Source organism: Nyctereutes procyonoides, unplaced genomic scaffold (genome assembly GCF_905146905.1).
Source record: "Nyctereutes procyonoides isolate TBG_1078 unplaced genomic scaffold, NYPRO_anot_genome, whole genome shotgun sequence".
Taxonomy (NCBI): domain Eukaryota; kingdom Metazoa; phylum Chordata; class Mammalia; order Carnivora; family Canidae; genus Nyctereutes; species Nyctereutes procyonoides.
Window position 1 is genome coordinate 52,705,307 of NW_026575140.1, and position 18,927 is coordinate 52,724,233.

General features: G+C 43.8%; 1 protein-coding gene across 5 annotated transcripts in view; it reads right to left on the reverse strand.

The window, feature by feature from the left end:
- Nucleotides 1-18,927, reverse strand: part of ARHGAP44 (Rho GTPase activating protein 44) — a 164,620-nt gene that overhangs the window by 58,340 nt on the left and 87,353 nt on the right. For all 5 annotated transcript variants that reach the window (XM_055305056.1, XM_055305054.1, XM_055305053.1 and 2 more), the window contains exons 3-4: nt 18,663-18,767; nt 6,647-6,723 (exon numbers count right to left, since the gene is read on the reverse strand). In XM_055305056.1, coding sequence (XP_055161031.1) covers nt 6,647-6,723; nt 18,663-18,767 — 182 coding nt within the window. The remainder of the gene's footprint in view (nt 1-6,646; nt 6,724-18,662; nt 18,768-18,927) is intronic.

An 18,927-nucleotide genomic window follows, 5' to 3' on the forward strand; every position in this document is an offset into this window, starting at 1 on the left:
CCTAAACTGGCCCATTGCCGTGGCATCCCATTACCCAACTTGTTTCGTTCATTCTGATTTCCGAAATTAAACATTTTTTAAATGATGTGAAGGACCTACCGGGAAGGGAATGTGTAAGGGAATGTGTATGAGAGGTGTGGGGAGAACAGACTCCTACTTGCTGAATCTACAAGCCCGTAAGACCCAATGCTTCAAATGCCTCCTAAGCGCTAGAAAATTAGCAATAATAGACACACAAACATCTCTCAACCATCCCAAAAACTCAATCAGGAGGCTCTCACAGAAAAAAAGATAACTCCTCCTCCTGGGCCATGGCAACTTACCTTGTATAGAATGAACAATTATCCAGTGGAAAACTGGAGTGGAAAAACCATTACGAAAGTGTATTTGTAATAAGCAAATAACAGAAGACCTGAATGTGTAGAAAGCTCTGCCATATTCTGAGACGAGAGGATGCATCATTTCAAAGACATTAAACCCCCAAGTGGGTACATGGGTATACAAGCAGCCCTCCTTTTGCATGGTACCAGGCTAACCAAAACTCATGTAAAAGGTTTTTACAAATCAATAAAAAGTAACTGTCACTGTAATTCCGAAGCCTTTCCTATTCTTGTGTGTACACTTTTACAATCTATATAAGTGTTCACATCCAACAGGTAATACTGATACTCAACGTTCACATCAGTGGATTTTCACTGAATCTATCCTACTGCTGGCTTTTTCCATGCATCATTATCTTTGGGGCTTATGCGTCTCAATACACACAAGGTTAAGCCATTTTGGTGTAGGGAAGTCCTACAGTCCACCATTTATTAAGCCTTCTGCTCATCACCAAGGCCCTTACGTCCAGGGCCGTGGTCCATGTGTGTACGGTCTGTCTGCATGTGACAGATAGGCTGGTCAGATATTGTGATCACCTATCTTTCCCACACATTTGTCCTCTCTGGTTAATAACTGCCTTGCTTTGGTTAGCTTGTTTAATTATCTATAGACCTGACTGCACCCCAAATCCTCTGCCACTATTTTGTATTAAGGATACTGAACCACATTTGCTGTGAATGAATTCCATCCTGAATTCTCTCCTGGATGCGTGTCGATCTGAACGACTTTTCCTTTGATCCCTTGGCACAGTCATCTTCCTGTACACTTGCTTCCCCATTTCCTGGGATTTTCTCTTCCTCTGTCCTATACTGGATAGATCTTATTTCCTATATCCCGTGTCTACCTCTTTCTTGGTCACTCCACTGTGAAGCACATCTTGCTTTAGCTGCCTGAGAAAGAGTGTGCATGATGCCAATTTTTGACACTTTGCATGTCATGACATTCCCCTCTACCCTCACATTGATTGATAGCTAAGAAGGATATTTAATTCTACACTGATCACATTAGCCAGAGAAGGTGGGTCTTACTTTCCTATGGGGCGCAAGAGTGGAGGGGGGAGATGAAGAGTCTCAGCATCCAGTAGGCATTAGTCACGTTAATGCATGATACCCTTACACGGTGTCCAGGGTCTGGGGACGCTTTACTTTATGCTCTCCAGAGAAAAAAAGCTCCAGACTTTTATGCTGGGTTGGGGGTGAGGGCATGAGGGTCTCCCAGAACTGGGGATAAGAGCTGGGTTTGAGGGGTGCCTGGGTGATGCAGTGGCTTAAGAGTCTGCCTTCAGCTCACATCACAATCTCAGGGTCCTGAGATCAAGCCCCACATTGGGATCCCTGATCAGTGGAGAGCCTGCTTCTCTCTCTCCCTCTCCCTTTTTCTCTGTCAAATAAATAAATAAATAAATAAATAAATAAATAAATAAATAAATAAATAAAATCTTTAAAACAAAACAAAAGAAAAAAGAGCTGGATTTGAGCTATCCAAGTGGTTCTGGACTAGCTTGTGACACACATTCATAACTTCGATCACCTCACAGTCCCCAAAGACCCACTCGCTATTCTAGAGATCCCTGATGCCACCAACCTTGGCCTGCAAGCATTTCCAGGATGTAAATGATGTTGGCTGTCTGCATATCCTACTTCTGGCTCCAGAGTCCCACTTTCTGAGACCAGCTATGTCAGTTACCTGTCTATCATAAGCTTCACAGCTCACAAAATTCTGCTTTCTCTCCTGTTTTCATGCCTTTCTGGGTTTACATCTTTCAAGGGAAAAACATTCCCTTTATCATAGTAGATTTTGGAAGGGAACAAAATTATTTTTTTAAGATTTTTATTTATTTGAGATAGAAACAGAGAACGAGTACAAGCAGGAGGAGAGGGAGAGGGAGAAGCAGACTCCCATAAGCAGGGAGCCCGTTGTGGGGCTTGATCCCATGATTCGGAGATTGTGATCTGAGTGAAGGCAGATGCTCAACAGACTGAGCCACCCAGGTGCCCAGAAGGGAACAAAATTAGATGCTTGTGCTCAGTCTGTCATCTTTACCTGGGTGCCCTTCATCCCTTCACCTTTAGCCTTCCTGTGTGTCACTATGTTTTAGGTGAGTCCCACAACCAGCGAGCATGTTTCTCTGCCCATGATTATATTATGAGCAGTCAAGTTTGCTCCATCCTTTACAACTGCAGACATAGAGCAGTAATTGTTCCTACCTTACACCTTCATTTTGTTTTCTCTTTGCTTGCTTTTTGCTCTTTCAGTCCCTTCTAAGGGTTTTTTTTTCTATGTTATTTATTTCTCTTTTCATCCTTTTACTAGTTTCGAAGTGCTGCATTCTATCCCTTCTGTGGTTGCTCTTGCTTCTCTTCAACCCACACTTTTACACAAAAACACACCTTTATCTTTCTTTCCAAAAGCAAAGAACCTGAAACACCGACCCCTTCCCAACGCTCCACACTATTATTTCCCAGTATTTGTTTCGCTTTGCTTTAAAGTCCTTCCAAATTCATGTTTTAATTCAATGCTTATTTATATTTCTTTACATCAATGGGTAGCAGACTATGCCATCCCCAAAGAGCCACTTGGACATAAGGATTATTTTGAGCTGAAGGCAATCGAGAAGAAGCAGATACAGGAAGCAGATACTCCCCTCACCCTAAACGCAGGACCCAGGCTGTAAAGCTGGTCCTCATGCCCTCTCTACCAGGAAGGACAGAAGTCAATCACCAGACAACCCTAGAGCCTCCTCCACCAGAGGGCATCACAGGAACCTACCAAATAAACTTGACGAATGAGCCTTCACTTCCATTTGCTCCCCCATATATCTACCTTCCCACAATCTGCCACCCTAGGAACTCGCATTTCTTCTCCTTTGCCTTGTCACTTCCCTCAAAATTATTGTTCTTTTGTACAAAGTGGTACATATGCCCAAACTCCAAACAGCCTCTGAGTTACTCATCACCGAGTTCCACCTTGTGTATGCACTGCACCTGTTAATAAAATGTGTGTGCTTTCCTCTGTTGATCTGTTTTGTCAATTTAATTTGCAGGGCCCCACTCAAACAACCTCAGATGGGTAGGGAGAAAGAGAATTTTCACACCCAACACCGCGCTCACTTAACTTTTTTATGCTCCCTGGCTACTTGCATTTCATTCCTTCCTTCTGGACATAACCTGTTTCACACACCTTAACTAAAGTTCTTTCAGTGAGAATATGCAAGTAGTAACTTTACCTCTTTGCCTGCAATATCTTTATGTTTCCTTTATTCTTAAATCATGGCTTAGTTCATCGTAGAATCTAGGTTTCATATATTTTCACTCAATACTTAAAGAGATTGTTCCACTACTGCCTGCCATGGATTTTGGTTGATGAATGGTCTGCTCTCAATTGAACTGCTCTTTAAAAAAAATAAAAGAGTAAGATTTACTGGGATGCCTGGATGGTGCAGTGAGTTGAGTGTCTGACTCTTGGTTTGGGCTCAGGTCGTGATCTGGGGGTCATGAGATGGACCTACTGCCCTCCTCTGCTCCCCCTGAAATAAACCATAAAAAAATATTTTTTAAATAAACCTGAGAGTGGGAGCAAGAGGGACAGAGAGGAAGAGTCCTAAGCAGAGAGCCCAACGCGGGGCTCGATCTCATGACCCCGAGATCACAACCTGACCAGAAGTCATGAGCCAGGTGCTCAACTCACTGCACCATCCAGGAGCCCCCCAAATTGCTCTTTTATATGTAATCTTTTCCTCTGCTTGATTTTAAATTTCTCTGTTTTTTTTAAATAATCAATCTGTAGTCTTATTATTGTGTGTCCAGGCATAGATTTCTTTTTGCTCACCTCAATCAGCACTTTTTGTGCTTCTTCAATCTAAACGTTCATTTTTTTTTTTTTCAAGTCTCGACTGTAACTTCTCCTTTTCCTCATTCCCTTCTTCAGGAACAACCCCCGGGAATGATTTACATTCTATCATCCATGCTTCTCTGTCTCAGGATGCTACCTCCCTGTCTCTTACATGTCACTCTGCTCATCTTAGGTGGCAACATCATGTCTGTTTGCAAGCTCACCAATTATTTATGCGCAATTTCAATTTATCTGAAGTGTGTGTGTGTGTGTGTCTGTCTGTCTTTAATTTCCTATGCTGCATCTTCCATCGCCATGACTTTTTTCCTAACTGGAAGCCTGGACGCCCCCTGCCCCTTCCTCTCCACCCCTCTGGCCACCATTAGTTTGTTCTCTGTATTCACAGATCTGTTTCTGCTTTTTTTGTTCATTTTTTTTTTCAGAATCCACATATAAGTGAAATCATATGGTATTTGCCTTTCTCTGATTTGTTTCACTTAACATAATACCCTGTGAGTCCATTTACTGTCCCAAGTGGCAAGATCTCATTCTTTTTATGGCTGAGTACTATTCCATTATATATAAAAACTCATATATACACAGACAGACACATGTACCCCTTATCTTCTTTATCTATTCATTTATCAGTAAATGGACACTGAGGCTGTTTCCATAACTTTTGCTATAATAAATAATTTTTCAAGCATATATGCAGGAGTGCATTATGCTTTTGAATTAGTGTTTTCATTTTTTTTTGGGGGGGGGTAAATACCCAGTAATGCAATTGCTGGATCATATTGCAATTGTATTTTTAACTTTTTGAGGAACCTCTTACTGTTTTCCACAGAGGCTGCACCTGCTTGCATTCCCACCAATGGTGCACGAGGATCCTTTTTCTCCACATTCTCACCAATTGCTTGTCTTATGGCTTTAAATTATAGTAAGTATGACTTGAATTTTAAGAAGTTCTATTTGGGGCAGCCCTGGTGGCTCAGTGGTTTAGTGCCGCCTTCAGCCTGGGGCGTGATCCTGGAGACCCGAGATCGAGTCCCACATCGGGCTCCCTGCATGGACCCTGCTTCTGCCTCTGCCTGTGTCTCTGCCCCTCTCTCTCACCGTGTCTGTCACGAATAAATAAATAAAATCTTAAAAAAAAAAAGTTCTATTTGGTTTTTCTTTGATTTCATTGTTTATTTTTTTCCATATCATTTGATTCTTTTGTCAAGGATTATTTTGTCTTTACTCTTAAATTCAGGTCTGTAATTGACATATGACATTGTAGTAGTTTCAAGTGTACAACGTAATAATTCAAATTCATATATATTATGAAGTGAGCACCACGATATATGCCTAGTTAACATATGTCACCATATATAGTTACAACATGAATTTTTTTCCCTTAAAAATATGGAGTGTTGGGGCACCTGGGTGGCTCGCTGGTTGAGCATGCTCGGTGAGGGCGTGATCCCAAGGTCCTGGGATCGAGTCTTGCATCAGGCTACCTGCAGAGAGCCTGCTTCTCCCTCTGCCTGTATCTCTGGTTCCCTCTCTGTGTCTCTCATGAACAAATGAATAAAATCTTTAAAAAAATATATATGGAGTGTTTCACACACTGGCCTGTCACCCATGTTCAGGGCCAGGCTAATGCCTACTATTCCAATTTTAGCATATGTCCTGCTAAAGCCAGCACCGCTCTTACTTAATTTTTAAATTTCATTTAAGCATAGCTATTTCATACATATTGATATCTATTATTTCCTATTTTCTTTCATATTACGATATCATTTTTAGTTCCTAGGGTACTGCTTCTCCTGCTGATCCTGCCTGCTGATCCTCCCTCACGACGATTCTATTTTTAGTTTGTTTTTATTGTGAGCTAACGCTGGTCCAGGGTTGTTCTGGGAATCCTATGATTTTTGACATCTGACAGGAGAGGTTTCTCATTTGCTTCTGCTGGAGCCCTGGGGATTTCATTTGTCCTTGAACAGTTTATTGTGTTTATTATGCTAATTCCCCCCCCCCCCCGGGGAGTTGCCTCCCTACACAGCCAGTAGGACTTTGGCACCTGGGGATTTTGATTTTTCTCACCAGCAAAACTTTTCTTCTTCCCACCCAAACCCCAGCCAGACTTCATTTCTTTTTTTTTTTTATTTATTTATTTATGATAGTCACACACAGAGAGAGAGAGAGAGAGGCAGAGACACAGGCAGAGGGAGAAGCAGGCTCCATGCACCGGGAGCACGACGTGGGATTCGATCCCGGGTCTCCAGGATCGGGCCCCGGGCCAAAGGCAGGCGCCAAACCGCTGCGCCACCCAGGGATCCCCCAGCCAGACTTCAAATGTCCTTGGTGCATCCCTGAGAAGTTCTGGCCCCCTTCTCAGGGATGGGGGCTTACCTAGATTTGGCACAAACCCATGCACGGTGTCACCTACCCAAGAAGTGTGTCATCTCCCAGGATAGCTGACCCCTCCATCAAACACTGAGCCAGTGTTGTCAAAGGCAACTTTTTCTGAAAAGGAAAAAAAAAACAACAACATTGTCATGAAAACTACTTCGACAGCCACCTGCTACCCTAAAACAGCAAAAAAATCAAGTATCTGCCTAGATACTATATTAGCTAAGACATAGACTGTCCTTAAAGTATGTTCAAAACCTAAACATTCATTCATAGCATACAAGGACAGATTAGACTCAAGAGAGGTCAAAATTCAGAAAATCCAAAACCAAATTAAATGTGCCAATTTGGGAAATAAGGTTTACAGGCTGCATTTTAAAATAAAGTGGAATGGGGCATCTGGACGGCTCAGTTGATTAAGCATCTGACTCTTAATCCCAGCTCAGGTCTGGATCTCGGGGTGGTAAGTTCCAGCCCCATGCAGGGCGTGGAACCTACTTAAAAATAAAATAAAGTGGGACAGTAGCAAGGAAAAATAAAAAAAGACAAGATTTCAAAATTACGTTAACAAAGAATTGAACAATGCTTTACTTTCCAAAAGTCAATCTTTCGGGAGAAATGCCTTAGCCTTATTTTTATAAACAATCCAGCTTATCATCAAGAGAGGAGAGATAGTGTTTACATACAATAACAATGCAAAGTAAGCATTAAAAAAAAGGCATGCTCTAAAGGAAGATATAAAATGGCTGACAAGCACGGGAAAAGACACTTAACCTCATTAGTTATGATTTGGAAATCCAAGCCACAGTGAGATACCACCTCACTCCCACTAGGATGGCAACAGGAATAATAATAATCAGGAAATAAGTATTGCCGAGTGCACGGACTGTTGGTGGGCACGTGGAGAAACCAGGATCTTCATGTGGTGCTGGTGGAAATGTTTAAAATAGGGCAGTGCTGTGTGCTACAGTTTGGCAGTATTTCAATAAATTAAACAAAATTACCATATGGCTCAGCAAGTCCACTCAATCCCACTCAAAATAATTGAAAACAGATGGCCAAACAAAAACATGTGCATGCACATGAACGGCAGCCAAAAGGTGCAAAGAGCTCAAGTGTCCATCACAACAGACAAAACGTGCAAACAGCTCAAGTTTCCATCAACTGACAGAAATGGATCGATAACAAGAGGCATATGCATATAGTGGAATATTATTTGGCCATAAAAAGTAAGGGAGTGCTCAAACTACGACATGGATGAACCTTGAAAATACCATGTTAAGTGAAAGAAGCCAGGCACACAGGGCATGTACCATATGATTCTATTTATAGGAAATAACCAAAATAGGCAAATCCAGTCTACGTGTAGCATGGCCCATTCCCTCCTTACTAAGTACTGACAAGCCTTCTCCCTACTGAGCCTGAACTACAATACCATACACAGAGCTTTTCCACTGGACTACACATAGCCCAGAGCCTCCTGTGTTACCACACAAAGATCTTCAGCTACTTTATGGGGCATATAGTCTACGCGCAGAGAAACAAATAATAAACAAGCAAATTATAATGGGGATCGTTTCAATTGGAAGTGGTATGGACAACAGAAAGCAGGACAATGGGGAGTAGGCTGCAGCAAAGTGTGGGGCCCCAGTGAGATACTTCTAGAGGGGTAACATTTAGGATGCAACCCAAGTAGGAGAAAGAGTCAGGCATGGCTCAAAAAGATTTGAGAAAGAATAATCCAGGTAGAGGGAACTGCATGTACAAAGGCCCTGAAGCAGAACTATCGTGGCTGGCCTAAGGTCCTCAAGGAGGTCAACACAGCTGGAGCACAGTGATTGACAGGGAATGAGTGGAGCCTAAGGCAGAGGCCAAATGGTAGAAGGCCTTGTCTGCCAGAGGCGGGCACTGGGGTCTCATCCTCTGGGCATCTGGTGATCGCTGGAGGGCTTAGGATGAGTATGATCAGATGAAAATAACTCAGTCTGAGAAAGACACGACTAAATGGCCTGTCAACAGGATTAAAGGGGAAATCAAGTTTTTAGAGGCAAGGGGAAAAAAAAAGACAAGATTTCAAGTTCATGTTAATCAAGATTTGAATAATGCTTTAATTTCCAAAAGTCAATCTTCCACTTCAAATTAGGAATCGGCTTTGAATACCTCCCAGAGATCTGCATGTTCTAAGGTATCTCCAGGGAAGACGTGGGAGGGAGGTTGGCCCCCAAAAGTTATATGGAGGTTCCAGGAAGCTCATGTGGTTCCAGGTAAAGAGAGCCTGAGACACCTGTGGGGATAAGGCCCTTCACTGGGTCTAACATGTTTTCCCCTCCCTGCGCTTAGCCATGTCCCCTCCAGTGAAGTCGGACGCCTTTCCCTCAAGGGATCAACTCATTACTCATCACTTCAAATAAAGTGGGACAGTCTTCTTGGTAAAAACTACACCATGCAACTCAGTACTAATGCATCCAAATTTAAACGTCATGTTCTAGTTGTCCTACATAAGCCACCGTGTCCACATTTCTGGAGACTTCAAGGTGCAGTAGTAAACAGTATGTGATGAGAGTGGGTACTCCCACGTTGTCTTTTTTAAAAAGTTAAAAAGCTTTTTAAAGCACATTTTTTTAAAGTATCTAATGTGATCAAAAAAGAAAAGAGTTCGGCAGGTATAATGATATATGCTTGCAGAGGAACCATGCCTTAAGGTATGAGTTCTTAATCAGGAGTGATTCTGCCCTCTTGGGAACTTTGGCAATGTATGGAGATATTTTTAACTTGTCACAACATGGGGAATGTGACTGGTATCTAATGGAGAGAGGCCAGGGACACAGCTAAACATTCTGTTATGCACAGGACAGTCCTCCGAAATAATTACCAGTCCAAAACATCAAGAGTGCTGAGGTTGAGAGACCTGGTTTAAAGAGAAAGGTCTTCAATATGGAAACTTCTAAAATATCCCAATAACGAACTAGTGAAGATTCACTGCCTTAAATGTCAGATAGAACGTGATACCATCACAGTATGGGTCAGCTCACACAAAAAGATCATTTTGGTTTGTGCTGGGCATCCCAAGTCCCGCGACTCCTGCCTATAGTTTCCCTTTTCAATATGGAAACTTCTAAAATATCCCAATAATGAACTAGTGAAGATTCACTGCCTTAAATGTCAGATAGAACATGATACCATCACGGTATGGGTCAGCTCACACAAAAAGATCATTTTGGTTTGTGCTGGGCATCCCAAGTCCCGCGACTCCTGCCTATAGGGCAGGGCCTCAGCTGTTCAGAATCCTTCTTTAAAATTTGACAAGGAAACAATTGGAAGGACCATGCCTAGAACAGACTAAAGGGGACTTCCAATAGCCTAAGTTGACATCCTTTGGGTAAATATATCTACTGGTTGATGACTCGAGTTTTTCTAAATATGGACAAAGATGAGCTCAAGTAGTCCTGTTGATAGGTGGAGCAGGGAAACTGTGCCTGTGGGTGGCTAAGGCCTGAGGGTCAAGATCAAGAGAACAAAAACAGCCGCTGAGGACTGCACGGCTAGCCAGTGTTGGAGAAGGATGGTGGGGACAGCCAAATGTCTGTTCTGTAAACTTCACACTAGAAAAAGCAGCCCGAAGTGCAGGACTTTATTATTTTCCACTCATTATCTTCCACTCATCTAGTCACTTAACACCCTAATGACTCTGAGATGCTTTCAGGTGGCAAAGAGGGTAACATTCAGTGGCAAAGTATCACAAAATGAGTTCCTCCTGTTTCAATGCTCTTGTAAGTCTTAAGATTTGAACACGGAGAATATCTTTTCTCTCACTTGTTCTGTGTCCTAGCTAGTTAGCTACCTGTTAGAGGACACCCTGAGAGCATGTGATCTTTAAGCGAGCTGGACTTAGGCAATCATGGGTTCCTTGCCCTCTTACCTTGTCCTTAGAACATTCATTCTACTTGCCTTGTCAAAGCTAGAAGCTGCCCTATGGACACCAGCCCTGGGAGAGTAAGGTGCTGGTGAGACCACCTGGACAGTACATGTGACCAAACCCAGTTAAGCCCCCCCCCCCACTGTTTTTTTTTTAAGATTTATTTATTTATTCATGAGATACAGAGAGAGAGAGAGGCAGAGACACAGGCAGAAGGAGAAGCAGGCTCCATGCAGGGAACCCGATGTGGGACTCGATCCTGGGTCTCCAGGATCATGCTCTGGGCTGAAGGCAGTGCTAAACTGCTGAGCCACCCAGGCTGCCCAGTTGAGGTCTCCTTATAAACTTTTAAGACTTGGCGAGTGGGTGTGATGACCTACCAATCTTGTGACCACCCAAGATGAACCTCATATATAAGCTCCTTTGCTTCTTAAACCTGCCACCTACCAAACCTGGAGTGGTCTGTCTCTTCTGGTGGTCTCTCCTTGCCCTGTGTACAAAGGCCAGTTTGGGAGACAACACTCTAATGGATTAATTTTTGACCAGGAAATACATGCATATGGCCCAAAACTCAAAAGTTACTAGAAAGTTTACAGCAACAAGTGTTCCTCCCACTCTTGACTTGTCTCTTGGATACCTAGACCAGACACCATGAGGATGACTATCTTTTGTGTATCCTTCCATAAATACTCTAAGCGGATCCAATTATACATATGTGTACATCTGTTTTTAGTGGCTACTTTTCTCCCCACAAATGTTAGCATAGCACCACTCTGTGCCTTTCTTTCCTTTTTGTTTAGAGATACTGCTTTTATCATTTCCCATCATGACAGAGCTGTTCCATTCTTCTTTTTTTTTAATGGCTACATAGGTCACAGAACAAAGATGACAAAATTTATTTGAATAAGTCCTCAACTCATGGTGGAACTGTCACAACCCCGGGCCTGTGCTTGTAGCACAGGTGGCTCTCAAGAGGAAGAATCCCCTCTGGAACAGAGGCTGGGGGTGCAGTTGTGTGCTGGGATTCCAAGGACAGGAATGAAGGGGGTTAATTGGACAAAACCTTGGTGGAAATTAATGATTTGTTTTTATTTGTATAGATGCTTTTGAAATCAAAGAATGAGAAGGAAGTTGGCAAACAGAAGAAGGAAGAAATGAATCCAAAGTAGTATACCTTCATGTCAGAAAGGGAATAGTGACAGTCTGTAATCAAAGATGGCAGAAGAGGGGACACCTGGGTGGCTCAGTGATTGAGCCTTTAACTCAGGTCATGATCCCAGCATCCTGGGATCGAGTCCACATTGGGCTCCACGCAGGGAGCCTGCTTCTCCCTCTGCCTGTGTCTCTGTCTCTGCCTCTGCCTCTCATGAATAAATAAAATCGTTAGGAAAAAAAAAAAGATAAAAGTTAATGAACTGTAATCCTCAACAGACTACAAATTACTTCTATTTCTAAAGAGATTCTCTGAGACTAAAGAAAAATTGAAGGCTCAGTAGATGGCAGGCACATGACTGCCTATACCCGAGGTGTTATCTGCTTTCTCCCCACCTTCATGGAAAAAGATATTGAGTCTCTTCATGTGAAGGATGTAAAGAAGGATTAAAGTGCCCAAAGATCTACAAAAGGAGCTGAAATTGGTCTCCCTCCATGAACAAGGATCTAGGCTGAGAGCCACCCGATGTTTGGGGAGATAGTAATGCCTGGGTAAAAAGATCTAACTTAGCAAGCTTCAATCAGGCCAGCGATTTTTCAGATCAAAGAGAAGGTATTAAAAATAATCTTTCCCCTGATTCTAGAGTACTGAATTAAGGTTGGGGAAGACAGAATGTTCCAGGGTTTGGAAGTTGTCAATCTGACTTTTCTGAGATTGACTGTTCTCTCTAAAATATCTCGGGCACAAGTAACACAGTTTGTAGGATGACTCAGAGACAAAAAGTCTGATCCTAATATCCACTCTGTTTCCCCAACAGGCGCACACAGAGCTCCCATACCTTCTCATTCTGAAAACTGCTATCTACTCTCTTCTAATTCTGAACCCAGGCAAAAAGCTCTCTTGTGATTCACTCCCCCAGAAGACAGCCCAGACGTGCTACTCAAGGCTCAGTAGTTCCCAATGGTCATCTCAGCCGAATGGTGGAGCCACAACAGGTTCTACTTCTTTAATATTTACTTACGTTAAGCAATGTGCTAGGCGTTTACATGGACTACCTCACCCAACTCTCAAACAACCTCACTGGGTAGGAATTCATTACTGTTATTACTGTTTCCCAAATGAAGACACGAGGGCCTACAGGACTAGCAGACTTGCCCAAGGTCAGGTATTATCAGGAAGCAGGGCAGCTGGGCTTCAATCTTAGGCAGTCAGCCTTCCAGAGCTTAAATGTGGAATCATCATGCTAAATTGCTTCTGTAGAGAACAGGAAAGATTCAAAGTGGCTTGCTGACACATTAGGCAGGTTCTGTGCCTAAAATACTCATGGGCCATCCATTCATGACACAAATGTATTTTTAGCACTGCCTACCCTGTGGCAGGCCCTGTTCTAGGCATTAAAAATACAGCCTTGATGGAGAGACAAGATCCCTGCTCCCATGGAACTCACTCAGCAGTGATGAGGAAAAGGTCACAATGATTTCAGTTCATGATACACACTCTGAAAAAAATAAAAGGGAGTGATGTAATTGGGGAGGAATGGAACAGACACATTACATGGGAAAGGAAACCATCCGGAGAACACCTGAGCTGGTTATTGGAAGTGAAAAAGTTGCAGGCATGTCCATGTTCCATGAGGTCAGTACTTGGGGACAGTGATGACAAGGGGTGGGAGCAAGAGCTGAGCTCAGAGATGAAGGTGAAGGCACATCGTTAGGGTCTGAGGGTCAGAGTAAGGGGCTGAAATTTTACTCTACAATGGGAATCCTTTGGTGGGATTTAAGCAGGATGGTGGCAACATCTGATCTCTGGTGTAGAGAATGGATTATGAAAGGGACACGGTCACGGTAGAGTAGAAGACCTGCCAGGAATGGCCCTGTTTGGGCCAGAGATGATGCTTGTATAGACTAGGGTGGGAAATACTGAAGCCAATGGAAATTGGAGTAAGACATTCTCATTTGGGACATTCTCAAAGTCTGGGTGTGGAATAAAACAAATACAGGGTGATGTCTGGGAGTCAGAAGTAAGAAGGAAGTGGATTTCTGGTACAATCATGACTGTTCCGTCTTCTTTGCTAGATCTTCCTCCTGCTTAAATGTTGCAGGTCGGGACGCCTGGGTGGCTCAGTGGTTGACTCTGCCTTTGGCTCAGGGTGTGATCCGGTGGTCCCCAGATCGAGTTCCACATTCGGCTCCCTGCATGAAGCCTGCTTCTCCCTCTGCCTCTCTGTGTGTGTCTCTCATGAATAAATAAATGAAATTCTTAAAAAAAAATAGATAACTAAAAAATAAAATAAAATGCTGTAGGTCCTGGGGTTCTTGATTCAAGGGCCATTTGTCTCCTTAGGTGATCTCATCAAATCTTATAGAGTCAAGATTCGTGCAACCCAGAGACCCTGAAAGCCCTCTCCACTCCTAAAACCCCCACATCCACTCAAGTCCAGGATGCTCTACATCGTGTATCTGGCACTTCTGAAGATTTCTCTCCATCTTCCCTGATCCCAGAACATCTTGCCTCTCACCTAGATCGCTCCCATATTTGTCTCTAATATCCACCATAGCCTCTGCCGCCACTTATCCATTTTTCACACAATTGCCAATAAATCAGATCATGCCCCTCATGATTAAAACACTGGCTCCCATGGCTCTTAAGAATGAAGTCCAAATCTTTCCCATGCCCTTTAAGGTGTGATGGGGTCCCCACGCCATCCATCTCCATCATCAGCCCTCCTCATCACTGTCCATACTCCAGTCACTGGCCACCTTCGGGTTTCTCAAAGATGCCCCTGACTCCCTCCTGTCTCTGAAAATTCTGCCCATGTCACCCCATGTCCCAGAAGCACCTGTTCACCCCTTCTGGTGCCATTACTTCCTGCTGTCCTTAGAGGCCACTTCCTCACAGAAACCTTCTATTGTTTAATTCCCAGTGAGTGCTTCTTCTGAGTCCTGAAACCTTATCTGAGGAACTAATGACTCCATGGACTGGCTGCTTCCCTGTACAGACAACTGTGAGCTTCCAGAGGATGGGGATCCTTCTGGGTTTGTGGAGCACTTGGCAGGTACATGGGCTCACATGGCAGATATGGCACTTTCCAAGCATTTATCAAGGAGGTGGAGGAGGACTCCCGCTAACAGTGTATTTGCTGCACATGACTCCCCAACAAGAAACACAAGGATGGTGAAACACCAAACATTTTCCTTACATGGACAGTCTTAAAAAATGATGGATTAACCAGTGATTAGCCTGGACTACAGGAAGCAAAATGGAAACCTAGTTCATATCCTTTCTATTCTCCATCCCACGTAAGGAATCCAGTTTAACTCAGTGCTCACCAAATGATCCTGCTCTGGTCACTCAGGTAGTGGCAACAAAACTTAGCATCTCTGTTGGCTCCCATGTGACAGTCAGCCCCAGCTTTTAGAGCCAAACTTTTAGAGGCATAGGATAAAAGCTTTGGTGTTGGAAACTGCACTAAACTGCTAATGAGCTTGTTTAAAAAGAAGTGACAAGAGGCACCTGGGTGGCTCAGTAAGTTAAGCATCTGCCTTCGGTTCAGGTCATGAGCTCAAGTCCCACACCAGGTTCCCTTCTCAGCGTGAAGCCTGCTTCTCCCTTGCCCTTTGCCCCTCCCCCTGCTTGTGCTCTCTTGCACTCTCAAATAAATAAAATCTTTAAAACTACATAATTTTTTTAAAAAGTGACAAATAGCAACAACCTTCCCTGCACTCCAATAAAATGCCGAACACTAGCTCTTAAATGTCTCTTCCCATTCTGAGACCCTAGGACTCCACTTGGTCACTTCAGTTGACCTCATTCCCTTGGAGAATGACCATCTCTTCACCCTCTCTTGCTCGCTCTTTTTACTGAAGTACAGATGACACTCGATGTCACATTAGTTTCAGGTGTACAACACAGTGGTTTGACAACCCTGTGCATGAACGCTAGGCTTGCCATGAGGGTAGCTCCTATCTGTCACCATACAATGTCATTACAATACACCAACTATAGTCCCTGTGCTGTGCCTCTCATCCTCGAGACTTATTCAATCTGTAACTGGAAGCCTGGACCTCCCTACTCCCTTTCCCCAGCATTTCACCCATCCCCACATGCTCTGCCCTCTGGCCACCATCAGCTTACTCTCCTATTCACCCCTCAATCCTCTCTAAACACCCAACCACTCCTTTTAGTCTTTGTTCCTTACTTATCTCACTCCCACTTTTCTCATTCTATTTTTTTTAAGTTTCTCATTTTTAATCTCTTTTTTTCTTTTCGCCTGTTCCTTGGATCTTGACACATCTCCATACCTAATCTCTAAGAACGGAGTACATATTTTAGGATTGAGGCAATTAGTAAGTGTCATGTCTCCTATTAAATCCCTTGATGTGTTACTTTAGAAAAAATGGAAAAATGTATTTGAGTTATGGCCTTAGAAACTTCCTCCTGCCGGTCTGTGGCTGTTAAATATTTAAAAGAGCTCTCTGACTTTCTTTTTAGCCGATCATATATTCAGTTCTATGAGGACACCAAAAGACTGATTGGCCCAAGAAATCATTGACCCCAACACTGAAGTCTGTACAGTGAAATCACTGACCTTTACACACTTGAACAACTACATCCAGCACAGACTTCCTGCAGGTCAACCAGATGGGTGTCCAGTTTGCACTATGATCACTGGAGGAGCGTGGCTGCAACCCTCAGGGCCTGACCACTGCCCTGTGTGGTCTCCCTGTCAACAGAAGCCTGATCACATGTGTCCCAGCAGGTGCACCACAGCCAACCATGGCAAACCCTTTTCTCTTCGACACATATTCACCTCTTCAGCCTTCCTTGTAGTTAGGGAGACATAAGAGAAATGTTTCTGTGAAAGACTTCTTTTCTCCCTGATAAAAGCAACAACAACAAAAAAGCAGGCAAAGATAGTTCATCCTCTTACCACACTCACGCTTTCTGCCTCTGATGCGGTTATGTGAAGACGTGATGCCCGGAGCTGCAGCAGCCACATTACAACTACCGGGAGGAGCCAGAACATTGCAGAACTGCTGACCCAAAGCTGATGAATACACCTTGGGACCCACTACTTCAGAATTTCAAGTGATATACTAAGTGCCCTTTTTGCAGAAGTCACAATTACTCCATGTGTTCACAATGTCTTGGTGTCTTGCTGACCCAGGAAGGGATCACCTCTGCCAGGGTTAGCAAATTCTTAGAGACAGTCAACAACTCACCCATGTGGGTGCCTTTCAAATGCAAACCAACCAATCCACAGCCTACACCTCAACTACCTCTTTTATGGGGGCTCTCATTCTCTGGGCCACCGTCCACCTGCCCTAACCACCTCAGGGCCAGGTACCAGACAACTAGAGATGGTCCTGTGTCCCAGGACCTACTGAGGTTGCTCAAAGCAAGCCAATCCTAAACCTCTCTACACTACCTCACCCACTCCTCCCAAGCGAAAGCACAATTGAGTCTCTTGCCCACATTTTCCTCCTTCTATCCTGAGTAATCCTGATGGTTCTCCATGTGGTCCTACACACAGTCTGCTCTGCCCTCCATCAAATTTATGTCAGTGATCATCTGATCTGTTGGCCTCACCATATCTTAAGTTTTCTATTAATATACTATATTTTAGAACATGTGCCTCCTAACTGATATAGCTTACAAGACCCTCAATTCAATTAAAACCCAACAAATCTAGGTGATTTTACCTCATCCCAGAAAAAACGATGCTCGTAGTAATCAACCTACCAACACCGAAGGCCAGTTTCAACCCTCTAGCGGTAACACTCAGTTGATACTGCTGATACTAAAATATTCTGTATCGTAGACCAGTCATTTTAAAAACAGTACTTCTTAGAACAAATGAAAGGAAGTGGGTCACAGGCAGGCTTGGCAGCAGGCCCCTACCCAAATGTCTATCTCCTGGAGTCCCACCTTAGGTGTTTGTTTAATTAATGGGTTTCATGACTCTCCCTTTAGACTATTCAGGCTCCCCTGGCTGAAATTCCTGATATACACAGAATTACCTCCATAGACATTTTCCAAACCTGTGAATGTTTTATTTCTACCATATGTAAGAGATTCCTGCTGGGAATATTAATGAGACCAGGGCTGGGAAGAAGACCGGATGATTGACAGGGCAGGCAAAGCAGGTTCTTGTAGTGCAGCATAAGACGGGGATGAAGTGTCAGGACACATCACGTGCCTGTCACTAGAAATCAGGCCACAGGAGCTGGGGGTGGCAGGCTCAGAGAGACCACTGGGAAGCAGAAGTCAACAGTAACTCCAGGTCAGAGACAATCAGACACCAAACATGTTGACTGTAAACTCAAGGAGGATTAAAACATCCCGAATGGCAGATCCCTTGTAATAAAGCCAAAGGAACATCTAAGACTGTATTTTAATCTTTGGTGGAGCTAATCAAAGGAGGAGGTCAGGAGGGAAGTGAGCCAGCAATGACTGTTTCCAGCCAGAACCATTCAACAGAATCACAATAAGCAACACCTGTTATTACTAATGTAGGTTACATAGAAGACGTTAGGATAACCTTCCTTCAGCAGGCTCCCTTTAACTGTTTTGTTACAGGGAAAATAATTTTCCAAGGGTCTTTACAGGTGACCTGTAACCTCCAAAACCATAGTATCATTTTTTCCATGAGATATTAAGGTACTATGGAGGTACATGGAATTTATGAATGAGCTGGAGCAGAGAAGACAAAGGTTGAAGCTTCCCTAACAGTGGAGTCCAAGGAGAACAAAGAGAGGGACCGTGTCCAGCCTGCTCAGGATGGGGGATGTTTCAGGCAGCATTAGAGGGTGGGACGAGGGAGGAAGGGGCTGCCACACCATGGAAACACACCACTTGTAAATTCTCAGACACAGAAATGGCTATGAGACACAGTTACACCAAACACAGCCCCAGGAGTGGGTCTCCTGTCCTCCGTAGGCAAGTTTGAGGCTGCCAGCGGGCATTGGATAGGAAGGCACTTACAGAACGCTTGTCGGCCTCGGCCCCTTGCTGGCCCTGGAGACATGCAGTGAGCTTCTTGTGCGTGCTATGGGAAACTTGCTTCACCAGCTCCAGGCGCTTCTCCACCTGCAGACAGAGCAGTGGGTGGCATCAGCAGGTGAGGGCAAGGTCAGCAGAGGTGGGGCCATCATCTGGATGACTGTGGGAAAACTGTCTGACCCATGCTCTACAGAGGCAAGCACTGCTGGGGGAGACAACACGCAATGCTGGAGAATAGGAGGAGGAG